Source organism: Dermacentor andersoni, chromosome 3 (genome assembly GCF_023375885.2).
Source record: "Dermacentor andersoni chromosome 3, qqDerAnde1_hic_scaffold, whole genome shotgun sequence".
Taxonomy (NCBI): domain Eukaryota; kingdom Metazoa; phylum Arthropoda; class Arachnida; order Ixodida; family Ixodidae; genus Dermacentor; species Dermacentor andersoni.
In genome coordinates, this window is record NC_092816.1 from 197,143,470 (window position 1) to 197,167,632 (window position 24,163).

General features: G+C 44.6%; 1 protein-coding gene across 1 annotated transcript in view; it reads left to right on the forward strand.

Moving 5' to 3' along the window:
• The window catches only part of LOC129382848 (uncharacterized), a 47,869-nt gene extending 26,898 nt beyond the window's left edge, over positions 1 to 20,971 (forward strand). Inside the window, exons 2-5 of the mRNA XM_055067058.2 lie at positions 575 to 619; positions 3,852 to 3,959; positions 16,366 to 16,389; positions 20,801 to 20,971. Of these exons, the coding sequence (XP_054923033.2) occupies positions 575 to 619; positions 3,852 to 3,959; positions 16,366 to 16,389; positions 20,801 to 20,971 (348 nt within the window). The remainder of the gene's footprint in view (positions 1 to 574; positions 620 to 3,851; positions 3,960 to 16,365; positions 16,390 to 20,800) is intronic.
• Positions 20,972 to 24,163: the final 3,192 nt, after the last annotated feature.

The following is a 24,163-nucleotide window of genomic DNA, read 5'->3' on the forward strand; positions in this document are numbered from 1 at the left end:
CTCTTGAGTAAAGGAAAGCAAACACCAGACGTCACACTTTCTCTTCCCGGCTTATTCGATGGGCTCGTCGTTTACCTGAATTCACTACTTGACACACTTAAACTGCGTCCGCGTACTGATGAGTGTTCCTATGGCCATGTTTCCTTTTACACGAATGTCATGTGCTAGAACGATGAATGCGATACGCCACCATTGTATTTATGTAAACGCTGCTATAATGAGCTACCAAGAACGTGGTTGTGGATAATTTGTGCCAGTGGCTTGTTATTGCAATATCTGCTAATTTTTTCCAGCCTTAATCTGGAGCCCTCCGCTGCGCCCTGTCTCCGAGTCAAATCGGGGTTTTGCACTGTGCCTGTGTGTATAATGTGCCTTCTCCTCGTGTTTCCCTGCCCTCAACCACTTTTACGCAAAATGTACCGACGAGCTATTGCACATCGCCACCCTTGTCGACTACCTTAACACACAAATTCCATAATTTATTTTTTATTTTAACCTTATCCATTGCTTAAGCCGTTGATTTACGTGAAACGTTTGTTGAATTCATGCTTCTCTTTTTCTCTCTTCCGCGCAGGACAACTTACGGTGGACAATATCTTGCAAGTCCTCACAGAAAGAGGTAATCGTCAACCAAGCATTGCATTCGTACGCAACCTCGCGGAGCTGATGACGCGAGCTCATGGCGTTCTATACGGGCAGAACAAATTTTGCATTGCATTACCTTAGAGTATTTCGTGCATATTGCCGCTTTTTAGGGAAGGAAAATATATTTTCTTTTGCAGGACCATGCCTTGTACAAGTGAACAAGTTCTCGAAATATTACCGCGGAGCGCCCGCTCTGTGTTGTCTTCGTTTCTTACTCACGGACAACTGTACATGTCAAGTGTCCTTCAGCGCTGTCCGCTTTATTGATTTCCCTAGGAATCATAATGCAAGTGATGTCCAACATGGGCAAAAACAAAGTTAAAACTAAAATCAAAATTTGAGCGCCAGCGTCTGTAATTTCGTAATATCTCTACTCGGCCAGGTCGATACAAAAACAGTTGAGGTTGAAATCACAAAAGCCATGCGAGAGTAGTTTGCTAACGGTATATGTACAATATTCTTTAAGGATTGAAAAGTTGAACAAACATAAGCGGCCTGCAATGTACTGAAATAGATGGAATATTGTGACAAAATCCAGCAGCATATCAGGGCAAACTACACTGCGATATCTTTTTCTTCCTTTACTTTAAATTTACAAAATTTATATTAAGCACTTGAATAATAAAATTCCTATTACCAAGGGTTAACCGATGGTGAACAAGTAGACGAGAAAGTGTTGACACACATCATTAAGTTACTGCTCCAGTGTGAGAGTCTTGCTCATAAGTATCCCCCTGACGTCTCGATGTGCCAGAAAAGAGCTATATTTCAGTGTGTTATCCTGCCGCCGCACAAAGTGTACCGTTAATGGCTACTGTCGGCCAAATTGGCTACTTTTCGGGAGCGTTTGAGGCTTAAGAAGAAGCTTTAGCTCGGGTGCTCCTATAAAAATACATTTAAAAAAAGAATTAGTTTTTCTCGGCAACCATTGCACCAAATTTGACGACATTTCTTGCATTGAAAAGGAAATCTTAAAACGAAGTGATTGGTAACTTAGATTATTTCACTTAGGTCGTCACTCTTTATTAAATATCGTCAAAAATCGCAAATTTTTAGAAAACGAGACTATGAGTATAACAGTATATCTCAGCATTGAAATATGATAGCACAATTCTGCGAATTGCACCTAATAGTACATCTAAAGCTGACAAAACTTTCTCGTGAATCTCAAAAGTGTTGCAATATAAGAATACAGCTTTTGGAGAATCCTTGTACACAACGTAACGAATCCACGTCAAATTTAAACCGACACAATGAATTTGTGCGCTTTGAATGAACTAATGAATGCCGTTTACAGAACCACGGTATCTGTTCTTGATGCAGAGGAATTCATTTTTCAACTTCGTGCTTCTGTTTTTCTTACACTTTCGAATTTTTAAATATTCGTTTAACAAAATTCAGGCCCTAAATCGAAATTCCACTTCCAACAGTCACTATAATTTAACTTTCTTTCTCAAATGTAACACATTTCTTTAAAATCGGTCCAGGGGTTATCTCAGAAAATCGTTCCTGCGTTTTACATGTATATGTATGGGCCGCTTAGGAGTTGGGCGCGAGCTAAAGCTTGCTCTTAAAATGTGTGGTTGGCTCTCCAGCTACTTTTGGGCTACGTTTGAGTGATATTTGAGCGATGTTTCTGGCCACTTTTTCATGAGCGCACGAAAAGGTAAACATGCTCCGACGTTATAGCTAGTGCATAGAAGTTACAGTTCTGGGCACTGTCTACCTTCATTTAATAGCATATACCCTAATTTAATTTATTATTTTCCGACAGCGTCTTCCTGTGCTATGATATACTCTCATTTCCAATAAATCACGGCCGTGCGTTCGACTTCACGTATTTATTATCGTTTTGACGCTACGTGGCTCGTACGCAGTGTCGTGTATCTTTGGCAAAGGAGCCTTTGTAGATGGCTCCATATTCAGCGTTTCAAAATCCTACAGTGGAAAGGCAGAAGAATAACTGAAATGTGGAAGCTGCCTTCTCACAATGTTTATATTGCCAAGGTTGAGTCAGCACATGGTAACCACGGGAAATAGGGCGCTGAGCGTCGTAAAATGCAATCTACAAGATATTGCTCTTCTTGAGGCTGGGAGTGGTCTGGGAGATATGTGTATTCAACGAGAACCTTATCGGCCCTCGAGCTGAAGATCCAAGGGGAGTCCGATAACGCAGCTTCCAGTTCCTGAAGCAAATGGGAGTGCAGTTGCACGAAGCTGCCGAAACGCTTGTCGGCACTTCGTGTGTCGAATGCCATCAACGCAGGAAGAAAACGAAGCACACAGATTAGGGCTTGTTTAATATGGGGCGGCCAGATCGCTCATTTCTTTGACAGCTCGGTCCTCTTGCTCGAGTCTAAAATGCGTAATTTACTAACGGTGACCCGTACCAAAGTCATTCAATACTGTGCTAGCCCATTAGATCAGACAAAGCGCAACGTTCTGGCCCGGGGCCACAGATCACAGAAATGTCACCGGCACAAATGCCCTATTGTCTAGGTCGCACAATGTGTCCGAAAAATCGGTTTCTCCTCCTGATGGGCCGAATGGGAGTGCGTTTTCTTCTCGACGTCTTCTAATTAAAAGGTAGCTTAGAATCAATCTGCAGTTGGTTCTGCTAACCGTGATTCTTATCAATAAATTGCGAGTGCGGTTGCAGGAACAACGCTTGATCTAGTAAACCGTAACACGTGAAGCTTTTACGGAACCACCCAGCTCAAGAAAAACGAAAGCCTTTACGTACTCCTGGTGTGCCACAAGTTAGGCGTTCTTATGATGTTAATTGTAATTCCAGAGTTGTTAGCTATCGTAGTTTGAGATCAGTGGCAATAAATCATGCGCAAAAATGAACGTATGCATATTTTCTGTACTTTAGCCTTTAATTTTGGCTGTATTCCTTGAGTATTCATAGGCAACACTGGCACTGAGTTACAACTGAATATTTACTCTTGTGACTGCTGGTACTTGCATGTAACCTTTTGCGTGTTCGTCGCCCTAAGCAAGGGAGGGGCGGGGTAAGATCCACGTTCAAGTCTATCAGGGCGTCTTTTTTGTTGTAGTTGAATAGTACTTAGAACAACAAAAGATCAACATATCTCTTGCCAATTTTTGAATGGGCCTTTAAAGAAGTGCAATTGCACTGGCGAAGTAAAATGCACGGGGTGCACTTGAAACGGTGGGATGCAGTATTGAGGCGTATTGCGCAGGCATTGACTGGCGTCGCATCATCCAAGACCCCCAGTACGCGCCAAAAATATTCGCCGCCCAATCGGACGAAGATGAGAGCGACGAGGATGAAGAGAGCGAGGAGGAAGGTAAGTGCCCTGCTGGATGGGCAGGTGTGGCGGAACGCCACCTTGCCGTCCTTTGCGCAACCGTCGCGATGGCAGTGTTGCCACACGTAATAACCATTATTACTAGGTGTTTGCTTGAAAAACTTCTCACAATCAGTAGAAATTAGTAGATTAAATTCGCTGACGAAAGAGGTACCATAAGTGCACGTAGATAACGCGATCACGAATATAATGCCGGTGGGATGGAGGGGGGGGGGGGGCACAAAACAAAATGTAAGTAATAATACAGGAAGTGAGGTACTGGAAGTGGTAAAGCAATACATCTACTTAGGTCAGGTAGTGACCGCGGATCCGGATAATGAGACTGAAATAATCAGAAGAATATGAATGGACTGGGGTGCGTTTGGCAGGATCTCTCAGACGATGAAGAGCAGGTTGCCATTATCCCTCAAAAGAAAAGTGTATAACAGCTGTGTCTTACCAGTACTCACCTACGGGGCAGAAACCTGGAAGCTTACGAAAAGGGTTCTACTTAAACTGAGGACGACGCAACGAGTTATGGAAAGAAGAATGATGAGTGTAACGTTAAGGAATAAGAAAATAGCAGATTGGTTGAGGGAACAAACGCGAGATAATAACATCTTAGATGAAATCAATAAAAAGAAATGGGCATGGGCAGGACATGTAATGAGCAGGGAAGATAACCGATGGTCATTAAGCGTTACGGACTGGATTCCAAAAGAAGGGAAGCGTAGCAGGGGGTGGCAGAAAGTTAGGTGGGCGGATGAGATGAAGAAGTTTGCAGGGACAACATGGCTACAATTAGCAGATGACCGGGGTAGTTGGATAAGTATGGGAAAGGCCTTTGCCCTGCAGTGGGCGTAGCCAGGCTGATTATTATTATTAATGTTATTATTATTATTATTATTATTATTATTATTATTACGACACGAAGTGATGCCGCCAAGAAAGGGGCGACGATGTATAGAAACGGAAACCCGCGGGGCACTTCATTCCTCGTTACTTCGAACGGCCGATGCAAAATATAGGGACAGGACGAAAGCATGAGAATTTGTTCTCGCTGCTGACGTCGCTGTCGGCGAGAGTGGCGTCGTCCCCCATGCCATCAAAGGAAAGCAGTGCGCTGCCAATGCACCCACCGCGGCAGCATTGATTGCGCGTGTTCGAACACCGCTCCGTACGCAGTGGAAATCGTGATGGCGTCTAGTGGTTTACCTCACTGCAGTTTGAAGTGCTTCAAAAAAATTAGAATGAAAGAACCGCGTGATATTCATGTCACGAAACGGAATGGAACGCTAGGCACGCTCTGAGGCGAGCATTTTTCAAGCAAAAAGAAAAAAAGAAACACCTATTATATTCATGCAAATACGGTATTTTAGCACAATGCGTTGGCGGGCTAGTTGGTGCGAGTCCATGAATACTTTGTTTAGCGCAAAACGACAGAGACAAGAAAGACGACAGGACAATGCGCTACTCTCAACTGACATCATTTTATTGCGTCACTCCTTTATAGACCGCTCAAACCAGAGGAACATGCGCAGTGAGCACCATGCGGTGGAGCCACCAACATCCGATCCCAAGAGCGCACTCATGCGACAGAATCCAAAAAACCAAATTCAGCGCTGTACAAGGTTAAGGAAGGCACACTAATGCACTGTGACCCCAATGACTGAATGAAAAAAGCTTCCGATAACTCTCGGGCGGTGGTGTCACGGCTCTTTTTCAAAATCGTGGTATCACGAAACATGGGTTTGCACTTGCATGTTTTACAATGCTGAGCCAAATGGGAACCTGTGCCTGTTGGTATGGATCGCTCATGTTCTCTAAGGCGCTCGTTAACACAGCGGCCTGACTGCCCTACATACACTTTGCCACATGACAAGGGAATCTTATAAACCACACCGACTCTGCAATCTACAAACTTCACGTGGTTCTTTTCACAATCAGGTTTTTTACTTGTTTTAGAAATACGGCTGCACAACATTGACAGTTTCTGAGGAGCGGAAAACACTACCGGAATTTGATATCTAGTGGCGACATTCTTTAGATTGTGAGCCACTCTGTGGCAATACGGCACAACTTCAGGCCTCTTCTTTTGTATGATGCGGTTACTTTTGTGCTGCTTCCCTTTCAGTTTCTGAAGCAATACCTCCGAGACTGACGTCACCACCACACTTGGGTAACCAGCAGCCTGCAGCCTATTTAACTGAGCAATGAAACTCATTTTCGCAGAGTGATGACAAGATTTCATTAAGGAAGATTCTAAACACATCAAAGCAATGGCGCGTTTCACAGTCTTTGAGCGCGCAGACGCGTAAGGTAAAAGTTCCTTACGTGCACGTGGCGAATACATCCAACAGGCGTGGCCTGTTTGTAAGGAAAGCTGCAAATCTAAAAACTGGAGTTTTCCGTCCCTAGATAGCTCATGTGTGAAAGTTAATCCTTTGCCATTGTCATTGAACAGAGTTAAAATATCAGCTACCGTCACGGAGCAGTCATTGTTAGTCTGTTTCATCACAACAAGAAAATCGACAACATATCTAAAAATTTGAACTGAGTCATTGTTTAAGGCACTCTTAAGAGCGCGGTCGACAAACGATAAAAAGATATTACAAAGAGCAGGCGCCACACATGAACCAATACACACACCATTTTTCTGGATAAAAAGGTTGTTTTCGAACCGGATAAAAGTTGCACTTAAATAAAATTCAAGAAGGGACATGAAACTTTCCGAAGACAACCCGGTCGCATTGCGAAAATTTACCTCGCCACTTTCTTCGATGCACGTCATCACACTGCGAAATAGCTCATCATGCGGTATTGAATAGTAAAGATCTTCGACGTCAACAGAAAAAATGTGAGCTACTGAATGGTTGTCTTCCAGAAAGGAAACAACATCGAAAGAATCCTTTATGGCATAAGGATCGTCAATAGTTAAATGCTTCAATTGTTTTTGCAAAAAGCGGCTAACCAAAACCTGCCAACAGTTGTTTTCACTGACTATTGTACGGAAAGGCACATCCTGTTTGTGCGTTTTTGCAGTGAAAAAAACCTCTAGAGCAAGTACCTTACATTGTTTTACATTTTTCACAATCTTGGTGAGGCCCATATTTTCCGACAAAGAAATGGCTTTGCGTTTTACCTTCTGAGCTTTCTCATTTGCCAGAATGAAGTTCTTGTTGACAGCCTCAATGGCTTTTTTGTTGAAGACAGCAGACGGAGCTATCACAAAACCGCCCTCTTTGTCACTGAGTAACAGCCGAAGTTCATTGTCTCTAAAGAAAGATACTGTCCTTTTGATCACAGCTGTCGAAGGTGGTGCTCTCCCGGTGACGGTCCTACGAAGGCAGTCCACCCCATCGAGGAGGCACCACTCCTGGTCCTCTAGTTCTGCTTTCCTTGCGATACGCCTGTTCAAAGCCAGTAGCTCATGTGCAGGAATTCTTGGTTCCGTGCTATACTTCCACAGAGTGGCTCACAATCTAAAGAATGTCGCCACTAGATATCAAATTCCGGTAGTGTTTTCCGCTCCTCAGAAACTGTCAGTGTTGTGCAGCCGTATTTCTAAAACAAGTAAAAAACCTGATTGTGAAAAGAACCACGTGAAGTTTGTAGATTGCAGAGTCGGTGTGGTTTATAAGATTCCCTTGTCATGTGGCAAAGTGTATGTAGGGCAGTCAGGCCGCTGTGTTAACGAGCGCCTTAGAGAACATGAGCGATCCATACCAACAGGCACAGGTTCCCATTTGGCTCAGCATTGTAAAACATGCAAGTGCAAACCCATGTTTCGTGATACCACGATTTTGAAAAAGAGCCGTGACACCACCGCCCGAGAGTTATCGGAAGCTTTTTTCATTCAGTCATTGGGGTCACAGTGCATTAGTGTGCCTTCCTTAACCTTGTACAGCGCTGAATTTGGTTTTTTGGATTCTGTCGCATGAGTGCGCTCTTGGGATCGGACGTTGGTGGCTCCACCGCATGGTGCTCACTGCGCATGTTCCTCTGGTTTGAGCGGTCTATAAAGGAGTGACGCAATAAAATGATGTCAGTTGAGAGTAGCGCCTTGTCCTGTCGTCTTTCTTGTCTCTGTCGTTTTGCGCTAAACAAAGTATTCATGGATTCGCACCAACTAGCCCGCCAACGCATTATGCTGAACTATCTTTCTTCTACTGTGGGCCCTGATATTTGTGTGTCTCTGTCATCTCCTGATCCTGCTGTTCTGGTCAGTCACATAGCTTTTGCTGTGTGCCGTGCAAGGATGCTTACGTTCTGCATGAAGAATGGACATGTTCCTCAAGACGTGGCGAGTCTCTTCGGGAACGTCAGACCTTCCGTCGGTCACGTGCGGCGAATGTGTCGGATTCTTCGTTCTGAAATTTGGCGGCAGGTACGCCTTCTGTACGACTGGTTGAGAGCTGTCTGCTACTCGCGCGATGCGCCTATTGTGGCTGAGAAGAAGTTTCGTCTCTACAGACGTCTATCAACTCAGACTACAGAATTCTGGTGGACACAGCTGCTGCTACTCCTCCGGTCCAGACTCCCGCGCAGAAAGGAACAAACGCAACCTGTCACCGCTGGTTCCCAGGTACTCGGTGACGCCAGGCTTCCTGACGAAGTTGCTGCATTGTTAAAGAATGGGCCGAAGTATAGCACGGAACCAAGAATTCCTGCACATGAGCTACTGGCTTTGAACAGGCGTATCGCAAGGAAAGCAGAACTAGAGGACCAGGAGCGGTGCCTCCTCGATGGGGTGGACTGCCTTCGTAGGACCGTCACCGGGAGAGCACCACCTTCGACAGCTGTGATCAAAAGGACAGTATCTTTCTTTAGAGACAATGAACTTCGGCTGTTACTCAGTGACAAAGAGGGCGGTTTTGTGATAGCTCCGTCTGCTGTCTTCAACAAAAAAGCCATTGAGGCTGTCAACAAGAACTTCATTCTGGCAAATGAGAAAGCTCAGAAGGTAAAACGCAAAGCCATTTCTTTGTTGGAAAATATGGGCCTCACCAAGATTGTGAAAAATGTAAAACAATGTAAGGTACTTGCTCTAGAGGTTTTTTTCACTGCAAAAACGCACAAACAGGATGTGCCTTTCCGTACAATAGTCAGTGAAAACAACTGTTGGCAGGTTTTGGTTAGCCGCTTTTTGCAAAAACAATTGAAGCATTTAACTATTGACGATCCTTATGCCATAAAGGATTCTTTCGATGTTGTTTCCTTTCTGGAAGACAACCATTCAGTAGCTCACATTTTTTCTGTTGACGTCGAAGATCTTTACTATTCAATACCGCATGATGAGCTATTTCGCAGTGTGATGACGTGCATCGAAGAAAGTGGCGAGGTAAATTTTCGCAATGCGACCGGGTTGTCTTCGGAAAGTTTCATGTCCCTTCTTGAATTTTATTTAAGTGCAACTTTTATCCGGTTCGAAAACAACCTTTTTATCCAGAAAAATGGTGTGTGTATTGGTTCATGTGTGGCGCCTGCTCTTTGTAATATCTTTTTATCGTTTGTCGACCGCGCTCTTAAGAGTGCCTTAAACAATGACTCAGTTCAAATTTTTAGATATGTTGTCGATTTTCTTGTTGTGATGAAACAGACTAACAATGACTGCTCCGTGACGGTAGCTGATATTTTAACTCTGTTCAATGACAATGGCAAAGGATTAACTTTCACACATGAGCTATCTAGGGACGGAAAACTCCAGTTTTTAGATTTGCAGCTTTCCTTACAAACAGGCCACGCCTGTTGGATGTATTCGCCACGTGCACGTAAGGAACTTTTACCTTACGCGTCTGCGCACTCAAAGACTGTGAAACGCGCCATTGCTTTGATGTGTTTAGAATCTTCCTTAATGAAATCTTGTCATCACTCTGCGAAAATGAGTTTCATTGCTCAGTTAAATAGGCTGCAGGCTGCTGGTTACCCAAGTGTGGTGGTGACGTCAGTCTCGGAGGTATTGCTTCAGAAACTGAAAGGGAAGCAGCACAAAAGTAACCGCATCATACAAAAGAAGAGGCCTGAAGTTGTGCCGTATTGCCACAGAGTGGCTCACAATCTAAAGAATGTCGCCACTAGATATCAAATTCCGGTAGTGTTTTCCGCTCCTCAGAAACTGTCAATGTTGTGCAGCCGTATTTCTAAAACAAGTAAAAAACCTGATTGTGAAAAGAACCACGTGAAGTTTGTAGATTGCAGAGTCGGTGTGGTTTATAAGATTCCCTTGTCATGTGGCAAAGTGTATGTAGGGCAGTCAGGCCGCTGTGTTAACGAGCGCCTTAGAGAACATGAGCGATCCATACCAACAGGCACAGGTTCCCATTTGGCTCAGCATTGTAAAACATGCAAGTGCAAACCCATGTTTCGTGATACCACGATTTTGAAAAAGAGCCGTGACACCACCGCCCGAGAGTTATCGGAAGCTTTTTTCATTCAGTCATTGGGGTCACAGTGCATTAGTGTGCCTTCCTTAACCTTGTACAGCGCTGAATTTGGTTTTTTGGATTCTGTCGCATGAGTGCGCTCTTGGGATCGGATGTTGGTGGCTCCACCGCATGGTGCTCACTGCGCATGTTCCTCTGGTTTGAGCGGTCTATAAAGGAGTGACGCAATAAAATGATGTCAGTTGAGAGTAGCGCCTTGTCCTGTCGTCTTTCTTGTCTCTGTCGTTTTGCGCTAAACAAAGTATTCACGGTATTTTAAACGAAGATTTTGCCTGCACTGAGCTTCTGTTTAGTACTACAACGTCCAATCCGCGCAGCAGGAACGCAATACAATGACCTCCGAAAATTCGCCAGAAAGTACGTATTTTGCTATACCGCCCGGTGCACAGCAAATCTCCAACAGCCTAACTCCTTGATGCCTTGTTCGAACCTTCATACCGGTTTTGGGAGAGCCCCAGTTGACATGTGGTCCCAGAACTATGACTTGTTCGTTCTGTTTTGGATCATTTGCTTAAGCCCCGAAGTGAAAAAGATGCACTGCTCGTGTGCAGGAAAAATATATGGTGCTTTAGTTACATTCTATTTGGAAAGTAGTATGGATTTGGTTGAACTTAGTAGGATAAGCAAAACAAAATCGGTACAGTAAAAAATAACCCTTCAGTTTTATTGAGAGTCGAGAAAACCCACTAGATTCTTAAGCCTTATTTATGAATCCCTGAAACCTGGAAGATAACCACTGAAGCAAACGATTATTCTGTAGCGGTTCCAACATTGCGTGCCGCTCTTTCAGTTCTCGGTCGCGTTCGCAGGCGCACGCAAGCTCTCGTGCTGCACGTTCAGCGAGCAAGCGAGCAATCTTTTCTCAGATAAGAAGATAGAGGCCACACGTTAGCGTAATGATTGTTAGATGTGCGCGGTCACGATAATTTAAATATTTGGCCACCATCATCGTTGTTATCGTCATTACCGTTGTCGTCCTCCACCGCCCAGTGCAGGATGACGGCCTCGGCAGTTGCCACCGTTCTCCATCTGCCACATCCATGCTATGTCCAAACATTCCAGTTCTCCGAATTCTCCATCTTCCTCAAGTGCGAACCCTCAAGTGCGTTTACGAAACATGTGGGCCTAATAAACAACTCTTAAGCACATGGCGGGACAACGCGTTACATGGTCATCCGTGCTCAATTTGTCCATCTTATCTGCGACATCGACTTGTTTAACTACCATGCCGACTACACCCGTCCAATCTGTGATCCGTGGCGCTGTATTCATCTCTTTTAGCGTTAACTGCGTGAATCGTCATTCCGTCCCCTATTGTGCGATCATTACCTTCTCCTCGAGATTACCTTCGTCTATTATCATAAACCGTCTGCGATAATTTCCCGGTGGACGAGAACCCTCCGCCTTTCAGGTAAGCATCTTCACTCGTGGGCTCCGCACAACCACCACAATAGGCAGCACCGGCGAAGACGCCAGGAAGAGCAACTGGAATAGTGCTTCATAGTTATATTCATCGCATTTTCGTTTCTCAATTATTTCACGAAGGCTTACTGTATAATAACCAAGAAATTATTTCACGAAGGCTTACTGTATAACAACCAAAAAATATTGGATAATTTGTGGGAGCTTTCACATCACTGCAGCGACAACGAACGCGAACATTATTTTCAAGCAGAGCAACACTCTTCTCCCGTAAGGCGTTCACGAGCCCTCTAGTGCTTGCGTTATACACAAAATGCGATAAACTGTCCCATCTGTCAGTCTTGTGCTTAGGTGAAAGCCAGTTGGTTTCGAAGTGGTCAATGTTCTCAAAAACACATATAGTTTTGCTGCTCGAGGTTTACCAGCCTTAAGGATCCCTGAAGGTGGCTTTAATATTGTTCCTAGTTGGGAATATTTCCCGACTTCCGTAGCAGCATTTCCATGTTGCAGGAACTCGCCCCGACGTTTGGCGCTACATTTGTGGGCTGTTACGAAGCCTCACGGCTTCTTCTGCACAAAAACCACTAAGACTAGGTGTGCGACTTCTGACGAAAATTATTTTATTGAAGAAGCTGCCAGCTCCATTGAATTCTTTGCCGCCAATGTAGCCATCACTCCAGACGGGGCATGTAGGGCTGTCACACACGTCACGGGCGCATAAAATGAAGTTTAGCCACGAGAAGCTGACGCATGCAGGATGCTTTAAGCTGTCTTGAAATGCTCATAAGGTTAACTTGGCACGTCCGAGCACTGATGCACGAGTCGGCTGAGCGCATATGCTTTGAGTATTCGACTAGCAGCACCCCCGCCGCAGTAGCCTCGGGGCAATGGCGTGCTGGGCACGAGTAGGCGCTGGCGTTCCCGGCCGTGGTGGCCGAATTCCGGCGGGGGTGAACGTCAAAAGCTCTCGTTTACTTGATTTGATTCCACCTCTAGAACCTGGAGTCCACCACTGCCGTGTGCCTCAGGTCATCGCTTTCGGGCAAAAGACCTCTTACGTTCTTCTTTTTTTTTTTTTTTTGCAGCTGTAGCAACGCCAATGTAATGCAAGGACAAGTGTATGTCCTTCTCGTCGACACTGCTCAATGGATGCCGAATTCTCTGCAACAAAACGGCGGGGCCATCTGCCACCATGCGCCTTGCATCGGTGTGTTTGGTCGTAGCGCTGACAGATTACAGCGCCCACCCATTTTGTTGCAGCAAGACCACGAGCAGTCTCTGTGTGTCCATACGGTAGGCCTTAAATACTTGGTTATCGAGAATTAATCTGAAGAAGACCTCCGAGATAACGTTCGAACTTCGGTACCGATGTGAGATAAAGCACAGGGAAAGTCTGCAACCAAATTCACTTCCTGTGAAGGGGCAACCGGAATAGGAACGGCTACCCATCCCGCCTGATACGGGCATGCCGGATGGGATGAAGCTGGCGTGTCAGGCGAGGACGTCATTTTCGTTGTATCAACACAACAGAAGCCTGAGCAAAACCTAAAAGAAAACTGAGTCGGCGGTAAAAAAAAAGTGTTTATTGCGACTGGCATTCTTAGGACATTTCACGCATTTTCCGGTGTCTGTCTGTCTGATTCCAGTTACTGTGTCAATTCCAATTCCAGTGTCGATTCCAGTGTCAGCGAGTCCACTTGTATACTAGCTTGGCCCACTAGATATGTGCTTGGAGTCGTGATGCCTTCGTGGTTGTTACATCATCGTCATTCCAGCATCGTCATCCGACTCTGGCAATGTCATCGCCGTCCCGTCATCTTCGTGATAAATCGTCATCATCGCATGGTCGTTATGCCTTCGTACCATTGACATCATTTCAGAAATATTATCCTATTGTCGTCAAACTGCCTTCGTCATCACATTGACGTTGTTACTTCTCGTCATGCCATCGTAACTATGGTGTTATTCGATCGTGACTATGACGCCGTTGTCATGACACCGTCGTCATGGCGTCGTAGTCACACAGTCATCAACATGCATTCGTTGCTATACCGTCATTGTGATGTCATCGCGGTCGTTCCATCATCGTAATTCCAGCTTCATCATCCAATTCTTGTACATCACGCCATCGTCGTCATGCACTTGTCGGGGTCGCATTGTCCTCGTGGCGTCTTTTTTACATTTTCATCCTTATACCATCGTCATGATTTCAAAATAAGCGCCCCATTGTTATGATATCACTTTTGTCGTTCAATTCGCGCGACCCCTTTCTCGCCATTTCATCGAAGTCATTGCGTCATCCTTTTAGAGTCGTCGTCATTCCGCCATGGTCAGCTAACCCAGAGGAGTAAGTGTCATAGCAATGTGGGGCGATCCTGCAGAAGATGTATGAGCCATATAGCTGAAGCAATAGAAATCTCAGAACGGCCACTACAGATTCTAAATACGTATGTTTGCGCGTATAGCCAGCCACCACGTGTAATCGCACCCCCAGTTACAACAGCCTGGAAAGAAACAAGACATATCCCCGGGTATAATCCTCTGAAGTATTTGCATACAACACTGCTCAAATGTTCGAAAAAAACAGTCTCCATTCGTGGATGCACGACTCGTATCTTCGGCTACCGTCTCTCTTCCCCAATTCTTCGGTGATGCTGACAAAGCGGGATTCACACGCGGACGTTGTCGCGGACTAATCAGCCACGTGATATCTAACATGAATTTGATCACTTCGCAGCCATTACTCGCATGACAACGGATCACAGCGTGGGCGGAGAAATACTCGTACGGGAAACGACGGCGGATCAAACGCGACTGAGCCGAAAATTTCAGCGGTGATTTCGCTCACCGCAGGTATTTGCCAAACACTTTGAGCAGACTGAGGGAGCGCCACGGGAACGGGTGACGAACGAGTTTACCGGTGCCGCATGCGTGATTCGCCAACTACTATACGCAATATGGCGACCTGTAAGGCGGAGGAGAATTGGCGAGCGCGCAAGAGGGAAGGAGGGAGCCTCAAACAGTAGGGTTGGGGCAGAGGTGGGTAAACGATAACGTAACTTTGAATGGCGGAGAACCTTGCCTCGAGGTGTGGCTTCACGACAGCATTGCTCCCTGCCGTGAAGCCTCATGCCGAATTTTGCACATAATTCGCAACCCCTTTACTCTAAAATTCATGTAAATTTAATGCAGGCCATACGCGCAAAAAATATGGTAAGGATGTCTTGAGCGATATGGTTCACCGATACGTAGTGTGAATGCCAATCGCACTAACGTCGAAGCTTATTGGGAGATGTGCCGGAATTTATACCACTGACACCGCACTGTGCACTACACGTTCACCTAGAAAATGTGCGCTTATTTTCGCGACTGCGTCCGGCAGCCCGAGGCTGCTCATGCTATTGTGCTCAGCCATTTAGTCATAATTCTCATGCACCTGCTTCTAGGCATGAGGGAATTAGAGAGCCCGCGGAAGACGTCATCTAGACACCACAAGTTTGATGCGCACCATTAGGCCCACCCTAATAGCGACGTCATCGAAGCAGGTGCCACGACTAAGGCGGTCAATTCAAGGAGTTCTGAAATATGGGAACTACCAAGGCCTAGAACAAATTATACTTATCAAATGCTACGTTTTCGGCTACCCTACAATATAAACAAGGCAAACACAAAGCATTGCTTATTTCCGTGCTAGGATGAACATATATATAGATGCAAATATGTATATAGACGCTTGAAAGTTCTTTGAAAAGGTTCAGTTCTTGTATAATAACCTTTTTTGTATTGTACGTATCAAATTCTTCTGTATATGTTACTGTATGAAACATTTTCATATATTGCGTCTTATCATAGAGATGTATATAGTGCTGCATTTCTTTTATTATTTGTTGCGTATTTTGTGATGTATTCATGACTAGCTGTATTTATGAGAATTACTCATCATGTATGCTTTACTTTTTTTCGAATAGTTGCTCATAGTTATCATGATTAATGTTTCGCAGTTATTAGTGTGGAAATCCTATTTTTCCAGTTACTCTTGTATTTTACTGTGCTCATCCTTTGTTTTTGTTGCTGCCTATAAAACGGGGCCATGGGCCACGTCAAGCCTTGCTGGCTTTTTTCCACGGTCCTCAGCATCAGTTGCATGTTGCAAAAATTTGATTTTATTTTTTTTTGACTAAAGCCTCGGTAATGTATTTGATTTTTAAACAATGTGTAATTTTACCGTAGGGTGTACCTTGTAAGCTTAGCAGAACGGCTTATGTTGGAAAGATAAACGTCATAAATGCACGTTAAATTCCCATAGCTGGTAGCGATTAATTTCATCACTGCGAAATTGAGCTGCACGAGAAACACACACAGCAAAACAAAGAAAAAACTAACAAAAACATGAGCGTTTTTGTCGTCGTAATTAGCCTACCTTCTATGCATGACTGTGTCGTTGGAGCTGTGATCGAGAATGAACAGATACCTGCTTCTATTATCAGTGGTGAAATGCCTGCTGGAGTGACACCTTGTCTTCTACTTTATTTTGTTTTCAGAAAGCGGAAGCGAAGAAGAGGCAGGTGCGTACGATCAGTCTCAAGTATTTAATTTGGAGTTTCCTCATAGAATATTGTCACTGACCGTATACAAATTGCAAAATTTCCGTGCCGGTCTTCTTATTGACACATTGCTTGTTATGCAACACGGTGATCCCCACTGCTGCACTTTTAGTTTCAAGAAAGCTTTCCACAATTTCCTCGTAGACCTAGGGAGAGAGACCGAAATGAGATGGCAACAAGCAATTACAAAAGAAAGTTGGACTATACTACAGAGTTCTTGCGTATTGCAAAATTGAGACCTTCTTCTAGTAGCGTTCGAAATGCGCAAGAAGAAAACCAAAAGCACGCAGGACATGACGAGCGTCGTGTCTTCTGTGTTTACGTTTTTTGTTCAGCGTATTTTCTGTGCTAGTTAAAACTGAGTCAACCTTGGCAACGTGCCTATGCTTTAGAGCACTACATAAGGCACCATTCGCCCGCACTGTCAAATGTCTGATCGCCACTTCACGATCAGACATTTGACTGCGTTTATGTAAGCTGGCGTTGGTATACGTCTTTTTTTTTGTCCCTGCTACTTCTTTACTTTTCGCCCATTTCGGCCACAGACAACGAAGCACAATTGTGAAGACGATGTGCACCAACATTTTCATCTTAGTGAGCGTTTTCGTGGAGTTGGGAGCAATGTAAGCAGAAGCAGCGCATTATTTGGGTGCCTAAGTCTAGCTCTAATTTATAAATACCGTTTAAAATGATCGCCATAATTTCGGGTGACCAATATGCGACTTTCTTTTCAGTTGTATCAGTGCAAAATATGTTGAGTATGTTATTTTAGCCATGCGGCTGTTTCGGTAGAAATGTAAACGAGGACATTTAAGTTCCGGTATCTGAGACCTTAGAATATAAAGGGTAAAGGCAAATAACTCTGCTGTGGAGAACGATAAAAGACGGTGGAAAAGTCTTGGTATAAATGTAAGCAGAACCCAGTATGTCATGGCTTGTTACCCGCTCGCCGTCGGCGCGAAGTCGTCGACGAGGTATGCAAGCTGGTTGGTCATCCTGTACTCAAGCGAACACAGCGAAGAGTCAGAGTCGGCAGAAAGATGGAAAAAAATATTTCTCGACTGAAAATGACACAACAATTAAAAGAAACACAACACATATAAGAACACTAAGACACATGCACTTAATCAAGATCAATGATGAATACAAAAATATACAATTAACAGCAATTAACAGTGGATATAGAAATTAACGCTGCACAAGAATACACTGAACCGTTGTCCACTAAACAGAGCTGAAAATAAAACAAATTAAGGCATACGGATGGCCGGGCAGCAAAAGCAATTCCATAAAGCGTGGAGTCGACGGCAGAGCTTTCCCGAGGAATGCTGGCAGGCCGATCACGTTGCGGTGGATGCGATTGCTGAGCTGGGTTTCCCGGGAGTCTAGGTCTGACGTCTTCCCTCTAGCAGGATGAGCTAACTTCAGAGGAACTACCGTGAGCTTCTTTGCAGACGTTGGTTTGTCGTCTCTTACGCCAACTAGTTACTCGCCGTTCAGACGCGGCTAGGCGGCCCAGGCGATACTGCACGGCACTAGCTCCTTGACGCTTTTCAGCAGATTGCTGACTCAGCTTCTCGACTCTAGACTGCCTAGCTAGGTCTCAAAGCTGCGCTTAAATAACTTCTCCTTTCCTTAGTGCACTGGGTTTGGAGGACGGCAGATATTGGTGACGATCCAATCAAGTTCACCCAATTGTATACTGGCTCCTCCCAAGGTCTTGGCCGCGCCCCTTTTGATTAGGGGCGAGGGAACGGGTGCTTCTCCCTTGCTGATAAGTTCGCGCACTCGTATTGCACCCTCCACGCACGCCCTTGAGTCCGTGTCGGGCTTCCAGTGTCCGTTGATCAACATGAGAGAAACTACGGCAGCTGGCCATACGGCGTTGTGGGCACACATACACTGGCAGCAATTCGTGGACATGGGATTGAACAGAGACACCCAATACTTCGTAGTATTTGCACCCCCGCCTTCATAGTAAGCTTCCCAATGCACGCGCGGCGCAGAGAATACATAAGTGTACCTACAAAAAAAATGAAAAAAAGAAAGAACCTCGGAGCATCCGGTAGCGCCGATAACAAAAAGACAACAATCCCTAAACCTACTTTCGAGCCTTTTCGGTCACTTGCCCGAGTGGCCGGCAATAACCGTTTTGCTCGTCGGTTCCTATTACTACGACCTTTGGCGCCCGTTGGGCGGTGCTTTGCCGAATCGAATAATGCCGCACCGTGACACCGTATAAAAGATACATTACGTTTAAGGGCATAAAATATCTTAAGATTCTACGAATTTTCGCAAAAAATACGAACCCTGGAGACAAGATTATGAACGGAGGAGAGAGTTGAAAAGAGCGACCTACTCGTCATCAGTGCCCTGCACACGATGGCATGGATGATAACACAGAGGCGGACCGGCTGGATCGCGTACTAAGCATCCGAGCTGCGGACCAACCTAGTGACAAGCCCCCCTCCACACCGCTCGACATCCTCGAACGCCAAATTGAGGAGCGGAGGCAATATGGACGCCCGCAGCCAAAGTTAAACAGTCAGCACGCGAGGAGTCTGAGCCGACTTCAAAGACACGCGTACCCAAACCTACACACACTTAGCCGTATTCACCACACACGATACAATGAGGAATGCGCGTGGTGCGGTTACATCCCCATCGTCACCACATATCACGAGAATGTGCCCAAGCAGACCGACACATAATAACTCCACACAGCTAAAAACGCAAGTCTTTAACAGGCAGTGGGAGGCGCGGCTCACGACAAAGATCGGTATAGCCAAGTGGCTCTCCTGGATCAAGCCCAGCGCGTCGCTCACGCCAATGGTGCCCTGAACTATGGGCCCGAACTACGGGACTTCAAATCTGGTTTTAATATATAAAATTTCTCTCTCTCTCTCTCTCTCTTTCAGCCACCAGCTCATTTCAAATAGGAGTTTGACAAAAACATATATCAAAATCGAAACGACAAGTTTTTACCGATATTTATTCAACATTTTCAAGACACTTAGTCGTCTTTCAATGAATTCAAGTCAGTCAAAATTCTAGGCTTCGAGGAATAAATGCTTGTTTTGTGCTTTGGCTGCTTTTATGAAAGCACATTGTGTTTTTTATGCTTGTTTTTAGAGAGCTAGCCATTTCTTACTGGGGAAAGATACTTAACGACATTATTCCGTACTTAACATTAACGCAGCTGGAACAAGTACCTGTGCTTGTAGTTTCAGACGGTTGAGGTGCATTTGCCGAAAAAAAAAAGGCCGCACTACTGTGCTAACCAGCAAACAAACCAGTAAAATTTTAACAATTGCTGTTTACCCCAAGAAATGTTCCTGATGCTACTCATTGGAGGGGTATCTTCGCTTTAAGATTTACTCTGCACTACTTCTTGGCGATTTCCTGAGATAAGAGGTGACATCATATTAATAGCGTATCCGTTTAAGAGCAGACTATACTTGGGACTTTCTGCGAAGGCATGCACTGAAAGGGGTAAGCGTACTTGCAGCGCCATGTTCGCCCCTTTCTTGTAGGATTTCTTGATGGCGGCTCTGCAAAACTTGAACGGATCGATGTCTTGCGGTGACATTCAATGGAACGTTGTTAGGATCCCGCAATGCTTAAAAAAAGGCGCTGTGTTCATGGTTCGAACCAGCTGCAGGGGGGAACCAGCCACCCGTTATTTATTGTGGAGTTTTTTGCGTGTGTTTTCTTGAATCAACCTTTTGAGACCAATGTACATTATATAACACATTCATATTTACCGTCACAAGTTTAACTCCGAAGAGATTACCATAATTATCATGTGGCATACAGACTAGAATGCCTTCTGAACTGCATTTTAGTGGTTTTTATCACAGTTGCCTCTTTGTAAAATTTACACTAATTTGATTTATATCCTTGCCTCGTCGCAGACGCGACGAGAAGCAGAGCGAAGTTCTTTTCGGATACCATGAAGTGATTAGAAAATTTATCATGCAGGGTAAAAGTGCCAGCATGCCGCAAAACGTCGCATGTTCATCTCTGAGTTTAGCCAAAGAAAAGTGTTTTTTACCGCACCAAACATGAATAGATTGCTACACTGTCATTCAACATTGAGATGTTGCTTTCGACGTCTAACCTTATAAAAGTGCTTCTCACGTTCGTAACCTACGCGGAAAAAGATATATTCGTGATCTGGCTTCGCGTCTCAGGACATTAAAATCTTGCAAGAAAAATTTATATGAAGCAACATAGTGTTGTGAACTTCAGTATGTCGTCAAAAATAAAAAGTACTATGGACGTATGATACTCAAGTGCCAGTAATGGCTTCTGTACTACTTCAGTCTCACGTGCTTGCTCCTTTCGCTCATTTGTTTTCACTTGTTTTCAGGCTCGAAAGATTCGGGGCCGCCTGGCTCCGGTGACGCACACACTGCCGGAGGTTCCCAGGAAGCTCCGAGTCAGTTTTCTTGTTTCCTGCTTTGTCTCCCACATTTCTTTCATTTTAGGGTTTCAGAGTCACATAAAGCTCTTTATAAAAAGGAACTGCTTTATTCAGTGACACACATTTCACAGTATGTACATTAAATATTGCTGCGGCACCTTAAATATAACAGCCATAATACTGGTCTCTGGCAGCTGCCCACAAAAAACTACACCGAGAACAATATGTTTCCCGCAGTTGCGAAAAGACAATACCATACTACTAGCATTTTGAGGAATGTGAAAAAGAAACGCTATTCGAAGTTGGAGATGTTCAACGTCACATGGTACATGTGATTTGTATTTCATCAGGCTGAGCCTGGAAGTACCCACCGGGATGTCATGGAAAACATTCTCCCCATATGGAATTCACATGAGAAAGATAGGCAGGCTCTTTAATTACGAAAGAACTTATCTTTCCGCAGACGGTCTATTACTATAGTTAACCAGGTAAGACTTTAGCGTTTTAGAAGGGGCAGGTGTTAGGCCTTCATCGTCATAAAAAGCCGCCATATCCAATCCTTCTGCTGAAAGCAAGCGTTATGTTACAAATATAAGAGGTGGGCCATGATGAAAACACCCTATGTGGAGCGCCTGTCTTTGTGAGACGCGACGAAGACGTTCACATGGTAGCGAAGGCATGGGCAAATTGAAAGCATCCCACGCTCGCACCATCCGGTGGTATAGTGAATAATCGTGATTTTAAATAAATGCACATAAAAAGCAGAACCGACAGATAGAACTACACACACTACGAACTCTGAAGTCGCAAGTGAAGGGTTTATTGAAGCGTTCACACATAAGTAAAAACATAAATATACACTCGACATAACTTGCCGCAGCTGTATGATTCAGTTAAAGTTAAGAAAATATCTCCTTACAGCGTTTCTATATTACGCAAACCAGTTGCAGTTCGCCTGAAACACTTCCACTTTGCAAGCGTGATGTGTTTCGACCACTTCTAGGTATGTCGAATATTTATGTCGAGTACTGTCTTCGTTTCAGTTCAAATTTTGAATAACCATAGGACCGACAGTGCAGGGCTAGATTTGCGCACGGCAGTGCACTTTGTCAAGATAAGCACCGTAACTGCGCTTGTCAGTATTCAAGCTTGACCAAGCTATAGCCAAAGCTGAATTAGGGACGATCGCGTTCTCATCGCTTACAGCAGAGCAAACTGTTGACGAACTACTGGTAAAAAACATAATTTTTAATTTATAATTTTGAAGCGACACAAAACATCTCATTAAATCAACTTCAATGCAAGAACTGTAGGAATATGAAATTATTAAGTAAATCACCTTTTATTTATGTTCAATGAGAATGAAAAGGTACTGTTCCAGTTCGGTTTTAAAGTGATTAACGGTCTTATTTGTCGCTAAGTTTTCAGGGAGTGAATTTCACAGTTCAGAAGCGCTGTACATACAATGGGAAGATAGCGTGAACGCGTCTCTTGACGCCTTGTTCGTTTTGATCTAACAGCCGTGGCATGACCGGCCACACCAGTATGCGAAGTATTTCTTTGTTTTGGAACGGCGTCCGCAGAAAAGCTTGTCACTAACTTCTGATCTCAGACGGGTGGCGTTCGTTCCTTACCTTATATTCATTAAAAAACACAGCATTAGTGAGGAAGGTGAAGCGGGTTTTAAGAATACGCTTTGTTCCTCCACCCGTCTGTTTCCAGTATTCAGGCACAAAGTGTACCCTGTGTAGGGTGAGGAAGGGGCGCAAGGAGGTTTCGCAATTTTAACCATGACGACAGCAGACGGTAGACGACGAGCAGCGACGTTCTTTCATCGCTGCTCTTAAGGACGAGATTCCTTGAGCAGTACGCTTCGCACAAGTCTGCTCCGAGGTTCAACGTCCGAAAAACTTTCCATGGTTTAAATAGCAAAGCGCTTACCTCATATCGCCGCTATACGAGAACAAGAAATAGAAGCTTAATGTCTTGGACAGATTGGTCACGCTTTTAAAATGGTATCGGCTTACTTTGTAAGGAGAAATCCTGCCTATTACATGAGCAAGGAAGGTCTACATTATCTGGCTGAACTTCGAGTCCAGACAGCATAACACATTGCGACACCTGCGACAGTGGGATAGCAGCTATGGTGTTGTACCGCTAAGCATGAGGTCACGGGATCGAATCCTGGCCGCGGCCACATTTCGATGGGAGCGAAATGCAAAAACGTGTATTTCCATGCGTGGGGGGCACGGTAAAGATCCCCTCGGTGGTCGAAATGATTCCGGAGTTCCCCACTACTGCGTACCCCATAATAAATTTGTAGTTTTTGCACGTGAAACCCCAGAATCCATTCATCCACATGATGTCATCATGACGCCATGGAGTAGACTACAGCTTGCCGTCTTTCCATATCGTTTACATGGGCAGAAATATACGGAACTTACAACAGAACTGCTTGTTGGCCTTGGGAGGTTAGATTTGTAACTTGGGAGGTTAGATTATCGCTTATTGTCAACAGCATTATAACAGTAGAGCGATCTCAATAGTGTTGATGTGAACGGGACGTGGTACTGCAGGAATTTCAAGACGGCTTCGCTCCGCATGTACAGTTTAGAATTTGTTTGCAGATACAGGTATTTGCGTTTTTTACCGAGCTCATCACGACGTGACTGATTTTCATGCATTTGAGATCACCGACCGTGGTAGGTCAGTGGATATGGCATTCTGCTGATTCGCACGGGGTCGTCGTTTTCATTCCTCGTCGCGGCAGATGCATTTCGGTGAACCGGAATAAAATACAAAAATTCGTACTCATGCTTTTCACAGCGGTGTAACCCCATGGCACAGCTGACAAGGTGCCTTAAAGTAGGACCGTTGCTGTTTTATTGTGCGATTGATTTCTGCATCTGACACGCTACTCTAATGAATAACTGAGTTCTGCAGGACGTTTAGGATTATGCAGTGGAAGGCATGCCTCGCTCATACTACGGTTAAGTTTAACGGCCTCAGCTGGAAGTTAAAGCCTTTGGGAAGTGAAAAGATGTTTAATAAATTTTACAAATTAACATAAACAATGAAGGTGGTATGGCGAACTTCAAAGGCTGTATCGTAACTGCTGCTTCTTTTTTTCTGGTACGCAGTAAGTGACGAAGAATTGACCAAAGGTAAGGAGAGTGTGTTTGAGGCACACACACTGTCACATGCAGGCAGATCTTAGCGTCTGCTCTTTCAATTATAAACACTCTGATAAACTTCTGCTTGAAGCACATGTCTTATTAGATCTTGCCATTGAGTGCGGGAGTTGGCCAA